General features: G+C 40.2%; 1 protein-coding gene across 1 annotated transcript in view; it reads right to left on the bottom strand.

The window, feature by feature from the left end:
- The window catches only part of ZMIZ1 (zinc finger MIZ-type containing 1), a 357,117-nt gene that overhangs the window by 24,626 nt on the left and 315,853 nt on the right, over positions 1 to 16,638 (bottom strand). Inside the window, exons 8-14 of the mRNA XM_082486190.1 lie at positions 12,466 to 12,580; positions 10,052 to 10,269; positions 8,466 to 8,664; positions 7,171 to 7,443; positions 4,841 to 5,023; positions 2,356 to 2,530; positions 888 to 1,029 (exon numbers count right to left, since the gene is read on the bottom strand). Of these exons, the coding sequence (XP_082342316.1) occupies positions 888 to 1,029; positions 2,356 to 2,530; positions 4,841 to 5,023; positions 7,171 to 7,443; positions 8,466 to 8,664; positions 10,052 to 10,269; positions 12,466 to 12,580 (1,305 nt within the window). The remainder of the gene's footprint in view (positions 1 to 887; positions 1,030 to 2,355; positions 2,531 to 4,840; positions 5,024 to 7,170; positions 7,444 to 8,465; positions 8,665 to 10,051; positions 10,270 to 12,465; positions 12,581 to 16,638) is intronic.

Genomic DNA, 16,638 nt, shown 5'->3' with positions numbered 1-16,638 from the left:
ATCAGCAGCCAGGATAAACACTGAGATACTTTCTGAGAAAAACAGAATAAAGAGACAAAATTATTCCATGGTATTGAAAATACACAAATAAAAAAAAAAAAATTAAGGCTCTGATTGCCAGTTGGTCTAAAGCCCTCCCCATTAGCACGGTGGAATCAGGACATAAGCTGGAATCACTTATGCAGATCTACATTAAACACAGGTAAGTACCACCCAGGAAAACGAATCCTCTGTGCTGGAAAGTAGTACTCACTGTAAGTGAAAACCAGAAGCATTTGTATGTGGAAGGTTATGCTCTGAAATTTCTGACCTGTCCTTACTTGTGGAGTCATAGGAGAGTGGGAATTTATGAAGTTAGTTTCTAAAGTCTGGAGGATTTAAGCCCTTGTCTTTCCAAATGATTTTACCAAGCCTCTAAATCAGGCCCTTCATTAGTGTGCTATTTTTCATTATCGGATATCTGCACCATTTCATTTAAGCATATACAGTAACAGCCCTGCATAGTTACTCCTGCAACTAACATTTCACAGCCCACAAAGCACCTAGGACTTCAGAGTCTCCCAAATGCAAGTTTGTACTGGTGTTGGTCGTGCACGTCCCATACTCCTTCCACCCAGAGCAGAAAGGACGGAACAGTTGCAGCGATTTTTCAAAGACTGCATACTGTACGCTATCAGCAAGGAGATGAAATACAGATCAGGAAGCACTTTAGAACATAATTGTCTCTGGAAAGTGACACATGAGTATCTGTGAGTTTGAAGGGCATTTTTCCTATCTAGGCCACAGTTTTTAACGTGAAATTCATGGCAAACCTAAATCAAGTTCATCTGGCATGCCACTCCTCCACCACTGGGTGCAAGACTTCCTCACAGCAAGGCTGAGCTCACCTCCACATCAGCGTCTGATGAACAGTTGGCCGTAAGTGAAAGACATGGTTACTGACTGCCAGGTTGTGTTCCAGCCGGAAGGGCTCCAGTACAACACCATCTCTCACGGGAAACGTCAGACGCAGCTCATCATTGTGGTTGGCTGGGATCGAAGAGGGAGAGAAAGCGTGAACTTTCCCTTTAGCATCTGCAGTGCGATAATAATGTGTATATTTATACAGAATAGTAACAAATAGCACAGTGATCTGCTACTGGGTCTAACTTAGTAGGTTCATACACACAAAAAAGAAAATCACAAGTAACTACATCATTTAACTGATACAAGTGACAGGGCTCAAACTGATAGGGATGGAAAACCAGTCTTCTATTCTCCCACACTTAACATTAGGACTTTAGCATTCTAGCCACAAACAGAAACCAGGCATGGCAACAATTCCAGTTTTTTATTACTGGATAGGTTCTGTGTCCAGGCTTACTCTGTTGGCAGAAGACCGACAACAACTCTTAATTATGGCAAACTGTGATAATGCTTGTTTTTTCCGCTTTGAACTGGGATCAGCATTACCCAATTAGTTCCAACAGTTTCACCAGTTGAAACTATCCAATGACCAAGGACACTGGTATTCAATTACTACCTGATCTCGTAAAACGAGGTTTTGTGGTAACTTAGGCTAACCTACAAAGTCCAAATGTCTTTAAATGCTGTGTTCTTGCCCAAATAATACTGCAGGCCACCTTCCACTTTGTTTTTTCAGCTATCCTGAACTCCAAACACCAGTTGTGAAGTGCTAATAAAACAGCAATTATTTTACAGAAAACATAACGGTTCTCCCAGTTCCCTAGTAAACGACATCTCCTATTGTTCATTAGTCACTTCAAAACCTCAAATATCTTGTGCTAGTATATATCCAGAGAGATCTTATTATTCCTGCCCTGTTCCCAGCCAAATGTAGCTGTGATGTTGAGTGGCTTTGAAAGAAACATATATCAACTTTTGACATACTACTGAATATTCTTAAGAAGCCTGTATGGATCACAATAGAGACACTGCTATAAATATTCACATTTTCCGCTACTCTGCAGTGATGTTCAATGAATGGCTTTGCCCTTGAACAAAACAGACCAGAATGAAAGTTCATACAATACACAAGCCTACCAAGCACACATAACACAACCCAAAAGCAAGTGTTCTATCCTCCGGAAGCGTATCAAAGGAATACTTCAAGAGTAAAATCCTTGCAAGTTTAACCTGGAAGAACTTTTCTGACACTCTATTTTCAGAGGGGATAGCAATCCTTCTCTTTCCTATCCACTGGCTCTAGTGAGCCTGCACTGTGCATGCCACGTATCACAACTTGGCAATTCGAGCCTCTCCTGGAGCAGCAATCAGTTTCTAGACTCTGAAATGTATGTGGCAGAGAACAGAGGGACAATAAATGACTGTGGGGGCATTCCATTTGCTACTCACTTGGAGGTGGTGGTAAAGCATTGATATTTGGCTTAATGTCAGGTGGGAATGGTGGTTTGACATCCTGGTTAGGTGACAGGTATGGAGGAATATTGCTCCCTGGAGTCATAGGTGGTGTGGGGTTTCCTGGAACAGGTGAATGAGGGTAATTTGCCACAGGTACGGGCCTTGATGGCTAGAAAATAAATAACATCACATTGTTATTGCAGTCTGAAAATAAGAATAATAAGCCTTGTGATCTGTACTGCTATCAAATACCAAAGACTACAAACAAGGTAGAGAGGCCTCTCTGTCTCCGGAAGGACAGTAAACCACAGGACGTCCCATGAGGCTTTCAGTGAAGAGGCAGACTAGGCAAGCAAAGCAGGAACTGAAACCAGCAGACCAGCCAGCTTAATTCAGGCAATGACCAGATACAAGCAAGGCTGCCAAGAGGCTTATCGTGTTCCTCTGAACACTCTCTTTCCAAAACCAACCAGCCATTCACACTTCAGTTTTTCCACACCACCCCAACCCACCCAGCCCTTTGTATCTCTTTGGCTTCCTCCCAAAATAGCCCCAGTGCACAAAAACCTACACGAAAAACAAAATCCAAAGACATGCAATTAGAATGTCTGTGTCCCTTTTACTTCCATCTATCCTTTCTTTCCACCCCTGTCCAACTCATTTACTCAGAATGAAAGCTCTGGGTGCCAGGGCATGTCTTTTATTCAGTGTACCTATAATTTGATTCTTTTGTTAGTTTGCCGCTGAATAAGACAAACTAAGAGAAAAAGCATAGTTAAGTGTAAATAGTAGCTATAGTATTAAAACAATGGTGGTTTTGTTTCTTGTCATTAAAGGGATGGTTGCAGTTAACAGAATAAACCAATAACGATGATGCGAAGGAAGCTGACATTAAACAGAGCTGCAATTGCATGGTACTCTCTTGTAATAGCTCGTGTACCATAAGCGCATACATATGACAGTGTCAGAAGATGAAAATCTTTACAGCCAGCCAAAGTATCAGGGCTTCAAATATGATTCTATACCTAAATGCTGCGCTGCTAGCCTAGGATACTCCAAAGTACATGAGAAGAGAGCTGCATTCTGAAATCTTAAGCATTTACATTTCCAACCATCTTTGCCTTTTTAACACATACAGTTATTATACCCACAATCACTACAATACAATGATTCCAGTCCTGTCTGTGGCAAGCTGGAATTTTTCCCCTAGCCAGGACAATCTCCCTTCTTAACAAGGTCTTTTATTTTCTGTTTCCAGAATGGTCAATATTTAAATACAAAATAGGGGATGCATTGGAAAGACCACAGATTCCCTGTTAAAACTATCCTGTAAACAAAAAAAATTAAACCCTATCTAAAATAAACACATGTAAAACGTATTAAAATTATCTATCACTTAAAAACTTCAGAGAGATCTTCTGCTGTTATTTTAGCGTAAGTGACTGCACTGGAATTACAGTGGTTGAGGATCTGTCTCCTCCTTGTGTTGTTCCTGACAGTGTACTGCAAAAGCTGCCATGATGCAACAGGCGTTCCTTTGGGTACCACAGTGGACAGCTTGGTTGCATGTAGAACAGATGCTCTACAGTAAAGGGGTTTGTTTTTTTTCTTTCTTTCCTCTTTTTTCCAATGGTGTTTTCTGTGTGAATCACAATGGAACAATTCCAATTCAACACCAAGGTGCAACTTAAGATTCTTTCTGCCTACATTCAAAATCAGAACGTAGACCAGAGACTTCAACAGCTAATGCTTTAGAAGCAGGTCAGATCATCGATGGTCCTCCCCATTTTTATACTCACTGCAGTACCTGTGTGACAAAGATTACTTTCGTGTGCCCTTCAAAGACATCAAATCTCAGCAGGCCCTCAGTACAAACTCAGTTTGGATAATTGGAAGTACTCAAGATGTATCCATAAAACTGGTTTTAGGCAGCATTTTAACAATTCTAAATCTTGCCCAAAACAAGCAGCACAGAGGGAAAAGAAGGAGAAAAGAGGAGACAGAGAAAGACATGCAAACTTCAGTTCAAAGATGAATTCTACAGCTGGAACGGCTTTTAAGTTTGGGCTGGCTTAATCCAACAGTGACTACTGTATGCCTGAAATTGGGATGCTGCAAAACTTGTTTATTACAAATTTCCAAAGTTGTATTTTTGCAGGATGCCACAAATAAGTGAAAATATTACACCTGAATCCCATTAGGTACTTCTTTTTACGTGCTATTTTTAAAGCGAAACCAACATTTTCTTGTAAAAGCCTCTAATGAGCTGCAGTAACATTCAGTTTTCTTTTTGAACTGCTCTGAAGTTACAATGCAACTTGGCTGACTCGATTCTGTGATATCCAAAACATTAGTAAAAACACTGAGCTTTTTTCTCTCTTTCTTTTAAGTACATAAAAGCAGTATCTATGAAGTCCTTAATGTGTCTTCATTTATAAATGTCTACCAGAATGCAACAAGATAATCTAAAAATTCTCACCTTGTAATACTGCCCCATGTTGACTGTTGGAGGAGGGTACTGCCCTGTGTTTTGCTGGCTTGGCATCCTCTGTCCAGGATAGTTGGGAGATGTTAGGGGTCTTGGAGGGTTGGGAGTAGGGTATTGACCAGGCTGGTTTGGAAACTGGCTATTTGGTCCATACTGCTGGTTTCCATAATTGGGCTATTTCACAACAGAGAGGAAAGAAGACAAAGATCTGTTTCATGCAAGCAGCTGTCTTGAATTGATTATTAGCATATATTCAATAGCAGAATCAAAACAAACAGAAAACCCTCCAGGTGAATACTCCTCAGCTTAGTGGTACTCATGCCTAAACCAGGGCTCTGATGGCTGGAGGGGAATACTCACTCAAAAGCATAAAAGTCCTGCAAACCGAAGCAGGATAAGAATAACCATGTACCTTAACACACACAAATGCTCAGCCTTACAGCGCTGCCAAAGGGCACCATGTTAGAAGAAACCAGAATAACAACCAGATGCAATGTTCACAAAATCTCTGCGTTTTTGCAAGTGCTACCAGCCTCATCCCTGGGGCTCCTTTTTCAGGTGGAGAATGAAAGCACAAAAAGAAAAAGTAACATTAAAAAAATAATAACAACCCTGGAATGGGAAGAGAATAGAAGCTGTGTTGTCCATCTCTGTCTTCTCAACACAATCACCATGGTGGCCCTGTCCTAGAGTGTTTAGCAATACCCTAACAACTAAATAGAAGCTATTACTAGTCATAAACACCTTACTAGTGCTAGCTAGTACTGTGCTGTAGTTTTGGAATCAAAGTCATGAAAACTGGAGCTTTAAAGGTAATATAATGTCAATTTGTAAAAATAACTGATTAATAAGAAGTTTCCATAAATGAGGCTTTCAAAAACCAACACGCAAATAGCATCTATGGGATCTGCAGAATTCCAGACCAGCAAGCATGTAACATTTAGGGCACTGTTCAGTACTGATTTCTTGGGAACAGGACCATATTCATTTACAATGCAAAATCTGCAGCAAAAAGGGATTTACAGTCTTCCTTAAAATATGAACTCTGAAGATAAAAATTATCTGAACAAGCCACATTCTGTGTTTTCTTAAATTAATTGTAGAGTAAGTGGCAGTATTTACAGAGTGAAAAGCCTTCCCAGAGAAGCAACTCCTGCAAAAGCACACGACTTTTAAAATTTCTGATTATTTTATTAAAAAACAAAATAGTTTGCAGATCAAGGAAGTAATGTAGCTCAATAATAAATGTTTGCTATATTTTCTGCATGCCATGGTACTCTTTGCTGTATGTTGTCTATAAACTCTTACTACCGTTATTATAGTCAGGACAGTATCATAATATTCAAAGCTCTACACCCAGAGTTATAGCTGTAGTCTCAGTTTAACACAGAATTTTACCAGGAAATTATCTCTGAAGATAGTAACTAGATTTGTAAAGACATTTAGGTGAATATAGATGCCGAGAGTTGGTGAGATTCTCAAAAGCATCTACTGCCCAGTTCATGCCAATTTGAATAGTAAAATGCACTGGTGATTTTTAAAATCCAAAAGCTCATCTGTCTACACCTTTGGTTGTCTAAATTTCTTTAAAATTTTGACCCTAAGTGTATAGGATATAAATGCCCAAAGTCATGTCAATGGCAATGTAATTTTTGTCTACAAAGCCACTCAGATCTCATATAACAGCATGGGAACTTAGACAGAAATACCACACTCCAAATAAACCTATATTAGATAAAAGCTGACACAGAGGGATTTGAGTTCAACATGATTTATATTCATCTCGGTGCCTATGAAAACCAAGCCTCAAGAAGTTTGGAAAGCAATTGGTCTTTAAGATAAATGTTATTACTATCGGTGTTTATACAACATATGCCCTGTATTTCTTTAGAACAATAAAATCATAAAAAAAACCCTGCAGATCGCATATGTATTGGGCTCAAACGTAGTATTTCACCTTCAACATCTCTTTTACAGTGTCACGTTAAATAAATCCACTCCTGTGAAGGAAGTCTGCTTAAGGTCTATGAATTCACCATCTAGCATGAGAATCGCAAAGTGACATTTTGAGGGCTGAGCAGGTTTTAGGCCTTTCTTCATTTTAATGACTGTCACCTTGACTAACATAGCAAGGGCCAGCCTGAACGCCTTAGAAGCTAAAAAGGAAGAGCTGCTGCAGCTCGTATTGTAACGGCAGTATTCCTACCAAGGCTGGAACAAAGCTGTACCTATCTTAGCGGGATGCATACCATACACTACCCTGCGTGTTCCAACTTTCAGTCGAAATAATAGTGTACACAAAATACAATTTATTTCATTACCTCTCCTGGGTACGGTCTCTTTATGCCCTGTATAGGCAAAGACTGGGGGCGTGGGCCTGGGTAGGCTTGCTGAGGCATCCTCTGCCCATGGGTGCTGAAGGGACTCATTCCAGGAGGCCGAGGCTGGTTCATGCCCATGGGTGGCCCACTCATGCTGGAAGGCGTCATTCCTGCTCCCATGCTTGCAGGGTTCATGTTGCCTGGCATAGAAGCAGGGCCACGAGGACCAGGCTGGTTCATAAACTGGTTGTTGTAAGCCTGAGTTGGACCCATCTGGAAAGAGGAACAAACCTTCAACGGAAGAAGAAGAAAAAAAAAAAAGAATAAAATGCGACATGCATTTAAAATGGGAGGAGGGAGCTGAACATGCTTTTGGGGGAGGGAAGAAGGGGAGGATTTATGTCGCATTTTCCTTCAATGTTTTGATGGGCAGTGATGTTATTTATAATAAAATTCAAGTGGAATTGTAAAAGGCATAAGAGAGAAAGACAGACATAAGTCTGAGGTGAGCAATTAAATCGTTTAAATTAGCTAGTCTATTACTGTAAGTTAACAGGTTAGAAAGTTGGCAGTGTAAATACAGCACAACACTACAATTACATTGTGCTTCTTTACATCACCCGGCATATGGGCCCATATACTTCAAAACTTAGAAAGGCAAAAAAGCTCAGGAGGAAAAAACCTCAATTGATCAAACCCTTGTTTATTTTAAAAAAAAAATATTTCATGAAGTCATGACATGCTGGAGGCTATGGATCACCAGAAATGCATGTCTCGCATAGCTGTTCTCATAGACAACATTATTAAAAAGCAAATCTCTTTTCTAGTGTTGTTTCCTTGTATGAAGGGAAAAAAAAAAAAAACCCAAACCCAAACAACCAACTGTAGCTGGCAAAATAAACAATCACCCAAGCGGTACAAAACCTGTTCCAGGATTCTGGAACATTTCATCGGGTACTCAAATTTAGAGGTTCACAGGGCTGGCAAAGGCAGCAATAATATATCACGTCAGATGCAGCCGTAGATGCATAATCTTCAATTTTTTTAAGGGGCAATCTCCAACCTACAAAATACACTTAGGCAAGACTTACTGGGAAAAACACGAGACCAACTCATACCTACATACACATTCCAGCAGTTTCTCATAAGCATTTATAACCATGCTCATGCACAAAAAAAAAAAAAAAAAGTAATAGAGTAGGCACCCTAATAAACAGGGGAGTAAGAGGGACAGCCCAATTCCCTGTAATGGTCCAGATCAGGCAGGTATGAAGACATAAGGGTTACTCTCTTACCGGTCCATACTGGTTCATGTCCTTATTCTGCGTTTCCTGAAGGGCTGCCACAGTGGCTGTAGCTGTAGCTGTTGCTGTAGCAGCTGCAGCCGCAACTGCAGCAGCAGCGGCAGCTGCAGCTGGCTGGGTGAAATCAGCTGGTGGCCTCGTGTGTGGGGGGATCCCCATTCCTGCAGGGGTATTTGGGCCTCCAGGGTAACTAACAGGGCAGAAAAGAGAGAGAGAGAATTAAGACATGCCTGGTGGATTTTGTTTTGAATGTTGGTGTGATCCTCATCTGGAACTGTTCCAAAGCCAGGTATCGATGCTTAATGAAAGCCAGCAGGAAAGGGAATTAGGTATGTACATGCGATACAAGTGTTGTTCAGGTGCAACAGTCATAGCACTGCCACTGGGACTGGAAGACAGCATCGTCAGTTGTTTCGGGGGCAAAGAACTGCTTTGCAGCTCTGTAGCTTACTGCGAAGTTGAACCAAAATCTTGAAAGTTAAGGCATGCTCCATTTCTCAATAGTGTAGGGGCAGACTGCACAGCAGCATGAAGAGAGCCTCCTCCATGACAGCGCGTGCATCTGCCTTGCTGCCAAATTATGCCAAGTGTTCCCTATGTTGTAAAAGCACTCCTCCCTGAGCCTCAGCAGAAAGGCCAGGAGAGACCCAGCTCTACTGGATCCCACACAATGTATTTTGCAGTTCCTACCCGGCCCTCCTATTGATCAGAAGCTAAATTAACCTTTCCCACTCAAGACATCAACTGTCTTTATAAATACGGGCCAGTATACTGTGCCCATTTTAGAGATGTTAGTACAAAGCTAAAGAAACTTTATGACTTGAACAAGGTCACTCAGTAGACCAGTGGCAGAGATGAAAGAAGAGATAAGTTCCCTGAGTCCCAGGCTTACATTCTTCACACTAGACTGACTATGTTAACAACCTCTTCAACAGGCTTTGCAGAGGGACCGTAAACAGTGGTTTCAGTTAAGTGCACTTAACACCCTTGTTTACAAAGCATAGACACAGAAAGTCAAAATGTAACAAAACCCAGGCTATTAGTTTTGGCTTATTTCACTAATGCAGCATTTACTTCCCCAAAATAAATACGCAGCTTGACCATCTCTTTTAACAAACATCTTCACTCCCAATTCTTTTCAAATTCCTGCTGTGGAGTAAATCTTTGGGCAGAAATATCCCTTTGCATAGGAACCTAGCTTGCCTAATACTCAAGCTTATTCCTCCATACGCACGTAGGAATTATACCATCAATACCTTTCACATCCTGGCCTTATTAAATGTTAATCATTCCTAAGCTTGTGGTCTGTTTAACAATCTCTCTTAATTAAAACTTTATTTTGGGGGTTTATTAGAGCTAATTGATTGACCTAAGCCATTTCCATTTACTGAGATGAATTTCATTGGGTAGCTGATTTCTGAAGCTGTAAAAGCAGTATGCATTTCAGTTAACCAGCATAAACCAGCTACTGAGACTTCATATACTTAAAATAAGCCCATGACACTGCTGCCAGGTTGCTAAAACAAGCTGCATCAACTATTTACATCTGGTTTTCACCTCACACAAGTAAATCTTACCTGCCACCGAAGCCTCCACTTCCAGGATAATTGGGTCGCCCATACATGCCCTGCTGGAGGTAGGGCTGAGTGGAGCCCGCCTTGGTTGAAAATTGTTGCTGCTGTCCAGCGAACTGAGGGGAATTGATTCCAGGATTGCTGGTAGTCATCCCAGAAGCCATGGGATTTCCTGCTGGGTTCATAGGGTTGTTAGCATTTGCCATTGGATTTCCCAGCACCTGTGAGTAGAAACATGAGAATAAGGGGCTGTACATTGAACTACATCACGCAAATTAAGTTGATTTGCCGCAATCGATAAATTACAATATAACCACCTTGTACTCTGAACTCTAATAAACATACACCTTGTTGATATCTGGGTACACACTCCTGGTGATTTCTCCTTTTGTTTTGCCATTTCCAAAAACCAAGAGTTTCTGATCTCGAATCACCTCCACAGGAGATTTTTAACCAGATGAAACCCAAACTAACACGCTTATGAAAAAAGTTACGATGAAGACCTGCTAGAACCATGCTCTGTAGCTGACAAATTAATCCGATTAAGAGAAAGTACATGCTTTATCTTTTTTAATGTAGGATTTTGAAATAACTTGTACATATTCAGTCTCACTGGCACACTGTAAAGTGTACCACTAAAAAGTGTGAAAGAATATATTTCAGTGGCTGAACCTGTTCTTGAATCTAACTCTCTCTAAAACATACAGAAGTCTGTTGGTTGTTTTTATTGCTTCTTAGAAAAGAGTCCTCTGTTCTGTTTTTAAAAGGACTTGGTTTGCTTGTTCGAAGCATTTTTTTTTTGTTGAACCAAAACTGCTATGCCTTCCATTGAGATCCAAGTATGGCTGCATGGAAACCTGTCTTGGGAAGAAATTTAGTGGTCGCGATTTTTGCAGAAGACCATCAGCTTTGGGAATTTGTGAGAGGGAAACGGTGAGCCCAGCTCATTCCTTTCCCTCGGGGAGCATGAAGACTTATGGGGAAACCCCGTCATTCGTTTCAATCTGCTCTGAACAGCTACAACCAAGCTTAACATTTCAGAGTTTCACCCTTCCCTTGCAGTGATTTTGAAGAAGCATTTTCTTCTTTATACCAAAGCATTTTTTCCCTTCTATCACACATTTCTCTGAATTATCATGAAGAGTTCAAGTTACATTACAGCGTTATGATAGCACAAAACTCTGAGTCTCTTCTTGTCTTTCCTTTTTAAGTGTGAAAGTCTTTCACAAGAAACTATATTTCCATTTTCTGGCCAACGTATAGACCTACATGTTTACTCAGGTGTTTCTCTCCAAATGGGACACCTTTTCTTTTACAGTGTTAAAAAGAAACCAACAATAATAAATGATGTTATAGACCCTGTAACTGTTTCCTGTCTTTATTTTTTGAAGAAAGATTTTGCCACAACCAGTGCTTACATAACTGCCATGTGAGTGTATGACTTGGCCCTGAATGATTTCTTTTTCAAATGGCTCAATCCATAACAATTTTGTTTTTAATTTTCTGTCCAAAATTAAAATAAAGAAATAAAAAATCCACAGAAAATTTTGTATGGGATCCAATGTCACTTGACTCGGAACAGGTAGAAAAGACAAGTTAGATTTATGTACCATTTGCACTCATTAAAGATGGTGATGTGTTTAGAGCACTTCATCCATGGCGTAACGAAAAGGCTAGACTGTCTGAGAATTTGATTTGTGTCACATCCCTTGGAGAGCACACTATCACAAATAATTGGCGTCCCCTTCATTAAAGCTGCTTCTTTTTTCATAGCCTAATTCCATATACATTGCAGAAGAAAAAGAGAGGTAAGAGCAGAGAGAACCGAATGAAAATCCAGTAAGTATGGCTCTCACCTGGAAGCCTGGAGCTCATATTTTTGCTCCAACGCATATTGAAATATTTATGCAAAGTAAGGCAGTATTAACAGGAGAGGTTGAAAAGAGCACAGCTTATAACTGGCAGTTAGCACCTCAGCATGGCGGTAGACTTGGCACTGGATTTCACCAGCCCACAAGTACAAAACAACCTCCGGTAAAATCAACAATAACTGTGAATCTAGCTAGAAATTTTATTTTGAACAATACAACTCTTCAAATTCAATCTGAAATTCTGAAGAGGTTTAGGATTACCCCAAAATCATGCTTTTAGCGTTAAAACCATACAGTGCAAAACACATGCTAAACCCAAGCCTGACATTTCCAGGCAGCTAAAGGAGTTACTGACTCAACCTCTCAGACACCTCCTTTCCGATGCCACCAAAGAGGACACGACTGGAAAAAACATGCAGGGTGTAAAATAAAGAGAACACAGACACTGTTATCAATCGCAGGAGGATTTTCCAAAAAGCTTTCCATTTTGCAAACATTAGTGAAAACCCATATTTACAGGGGAGGGAGCATAAAAATGAAGCTTACCTGGCTTTGAGAGGTGTTAGTCACACCCCATACTGTGGTGACCACCGATAAAGAGCCTGGAGGCTGGTTGGTATTTTGCTGCCAGGGAACAGAATCGTAAGGGAAAGACCCATCACTGCAAAAACAAATGTTTAGGAGGGTGAGATTTTGGAATTTTAAAGAGTGGCAAGTTGCTGGCAGGGACAAAGGGATCAACACCTGACATTACCTTAACTCCCCACTCCTCCCTTCCATTAGTAGCCTAGTACTCTCAGAGGCATAAAGTTTCTTTAATAGCAACATGATCATATCAAAACCATACAGAACTAATGAATTCCTTAACTATATTGAAGCACAGGGCTTTTACCATAAAGGACTGTTACCAAGGAAAGTAAAAACAAACTCAGGGGCAGAGTTTCAAACAAGGACACTAAGCAAGTTGCTCAGAAGCACTTATTTTTCGCAATCCATCTCATGCTCCTTCAACAATCACTGCTTCAGCTGCCTTGTATCAATTCAATTAGATTTTGAGACCAGACTGCAGCTCCACTGTCTGCACTGGGTCCCCAAATGGCCAAAAAAGCCTTTAAAGGAATAGCAGTTCAACATCATTTTGAAAAGTAAATTGAAATTCAGATAGTGTTCTCCCACACGACGGATAAGCTGCGTGCCAAAAACAGTATTAGCTAATCAGCATTCTAGAAAATCAGCTGCAGATATACAACACATCTTTCAGATAAGTATGTGGATGAGAGGACTGGGTTTTTTCCATTACCTTTGTCCACAGATACAAGCAAACATTTCTTACAGTTCTTTTCATATGAAAGCATTGGTGGTTTCAAAATGAACACAGGATAGGTACACATCTAGTGTAATTAATGAAATATGTTAAAACCAGTGAAAGTCACTATTAGTTCCATAACTAGTAAAATATATCCCACTTGGATTTTGCTTGTTCTCATACTACTAACTTGCAAATTAGATTTCTATTTGCATATATGCACACATACACACATATGATCCTTCCTCATCTATATATATACACACACCATTTAATACATACACACATTACTCTCTTCTATGATTTTCAAACACCGTTGCATTTCACCATTGTATTTCATATCCAGAACTGCATTTTTCCCTGGACTAGCAGCTGTCACTGGAATTCTATACAGGGCTCCCTTGCCTAAAGAATCCATACAGGCTCTATGAGCGCTGTGTCCACGTGCTTCAAAGTCTGCACCATAAAGCACCATACAATTAACTCATACAAGACACCGTAAGGCAACCAACCTGCCAAAGTCCTAAAAAGGGCTCTGGGGCAGACTGGGGAGCTGACTCTCCCATGTCCCCAGACAGCACTCCAGGCTTGGCCCACTTCTCCTTCCTTTTGTGCTGTGAGCCAAAGTCAAGGACTAGCTATGTGTTCATTCCTTAGCCTGTTCATAACACCTAGTGTAAATCAATTAAGAGTAGGAATTACATTGCACAAAGAAGCGCGCATATATGTGATAAAACTGACTATGTCTCAAGTAACCAATAATCTAGTAACACCACCAGCAGCTGTGTAAGGCAAAATGAAACTGTGAATACATTTTACAAACAACTAGGAAATTTCAAACAAATTCCATAATGCAGGGCCAGCACAACAGCATTGTATTAGAACTTAACTATGAATTTGAACTGACCTATTTGTTTCAAAATACCCAAATTGAATTACGCAATAAAACCACAAAATAATTAAAATGAATTAAATTAGGGAAACAAATAATTTCCCCTAACAAGTAATTAGGGGAAATTAACGGAAAATGGTAATTCTCTATAAGATGCTTGACATGTAATGTTTATGTTGATAGCATCCATATAAACCGATGTGTGAATAAGGGCATATTTAACACCTTGCAATCAGTAAGTCCTCCTAGCCCATTTTTTAAAAAAATATTTTCTCTCAGAAGGCTGAAAATCTTCCCCCTCTCATTCAAAGGCTCAGACAATAGCTTCGGTGACTAACATTTGCAAGCGACGCAATGCTTCAGCAAGTCCCCTCCACCAGCATGGAGACAAATGATGACTAACTCACAATTTGTGACAGCTATGAAGCCTTCCTTTTTTTCCTGCTCTGAATGATGCCTCCTACTTTGCTTCCTTCTCTGACTGTTTTTGATGATGTCTGCTCTGTGATTTATTTGGATATTTATGGCACATATGAGTGTGTGTATACTTCAATGACTACAAAGAAGTGCTCTCCATGACATCAGCAGTGAAAGGACTGACTGCAGCCATTCCTCTCTATCCCCCACTGATGTGCTGTGGACAGGTAATAAAACCTAAGGGACAAGGCAAATATTTTGCAAGTGTATGAGTAAATAAGAAGGGTAATGACATGCAGGAATCAAACCACAGAGTCACCAAAGGTTCTTCTAATGCAAACAGGCCACACTGTTCGTAAGCACACTCAAACTTTGAGCTAGCGATGCCTTAGCCTGCTGTTAGGAAATTATAACTCTCTCTTTGATTTCTTTGCCTCCAAAGCATGTTTCTCTTACCTGTTCCTCTCCTTTACAGTACACAGAAGAGATTTCATATACTATTCCATACCTTCCAATGGTAGAGTCGGAGCATTTGTTTAGCGGTAGGCTGCACTGGGTTCTCAAAGCCTATACAATCATTTCATCTAATTATAAAGACGACTAAATCACTCAAAACAAGTGACACCTCAAGAAACCATTGTTGACATACTAGGAAAGCCTTCAGCACAGGACCCAACGTAACACATGAAAGCCAGAAAAAAGTACCAGGTACAGATTTGTTGAGAAATAGTCATTGTGCACGTTGAATCACATGACTATTACATTATCCAACACAGGACTTGGCTTTAAATCACAGACAACGTTAATATCAGAAATTATGGTGACACTGAAATAGTGAAGGATATGCCTTGCAGAACATCAACTTATATGCCTTAATACACACTTACTGCGCTAGACCTCACTTCACTCAAACTTCACTTTAGTAACCCCAATGAGAAATAGATGGCATTCTCATGGTTTGCATTCCCCGGCGTGATAGTCTGGCCCATCATCAGTTATATGCATGGTTGATTAGGTCTTTTGCCATACTGGGCATAATACCCACCGTTCCTCCACCATGTGAAGGCTTCAAGCAGTAGGAGATGCTGAAACACATGCCACTCAACTAAAGGATTACTTGTCCCGCCACTTCCCTCTTTCAACTTGAGTTTCTGTCCTTAGACAACCCAAAGGAATACTCCCACCATCAAAGGAAAATCCATGTAAGTACTGTAATGAAACGTGACCAATCCAATTCTCATTTGCAAAAGAGCAGTGGCTTTCCACTGTTATTATACAGAGCTGTGAATTATTCTGAAATCCCTTTCTTTAAACTTGAAAATGGCAGCCAATAGAGAAAGCAGCTTCAACCTCTCCAGCCACAGTGAAATGCTGCCCACGACATTGTTCCCATTGAATGGTACAAGGGTAATTAAGTCTCTCACTACACCCTGGAGGGCAGTGAGTCAGTATGGGCTCAGCTGGAGTCCACTAAAAGAGTATTGACTAAATTTATAATAGTGTTAATGAACCTATACATACTACTGGTCAGCATTAAAGGCCAAACAGCAGAGGAAGCCATAGAGCAATGAGGAAGAGGTGGAGGGAAATTACTTCTCAAACTATGATATAGTGAAACTGCAATCAAGGAATAAGGAGGAAGGATTTCTTAGCTGCTGGCAAATGTACTGAAACCACCCGTAATACAGCACTCATGTCGGAGAGGTTCATCGGTACTTAGGTCTAAACAGCTTCTCTTAATCCCAGTAGTAGGAAAACAGAACCAGGCAGATATCCAGCCTCTTTGGAATAGTTACAGACTTCATGTCAGACACAGACTGTTAGTTAATTCTAATAAAAGCTGCTTAATAAAAAGTGAGCTCCATAAATTAATACTAGTCAATTACTGTAATTTATACACAATTTGTGGCATTATTTGAAAATGCTGTATTTTAAATATGTTTATGTTGTCATTAAAGCAATTGTATGTGCATCTGATACTCTGTTTACATGTCTTCATTGATTGAGGAAGGAGATTCAGATGGTTTAGTGAAGTACGCATCCCTAGAGCATTGGTATTTTACATGTTGTGGAGGAGGATAAAAACTGGAATTATACCTTCCCA

This window comes from Vanellus vanellus, assembly GCF_965231255.1.
Source record: "Vanellus vanellus genome assembly, chromosome: 7".
In the NCBI taxonomy this organism is placed as follows: domain Eukaryota; kingdom Metazoa; phylum Chordata; class Aves; order Charadriiformes; family Charadriidae; genus Vanellus; species Vanellus vanellus.
Note: the sequence above shows the minus strand (reverse complement) of the source record. Positions and strands in the feature narration are given on the sequence as shown.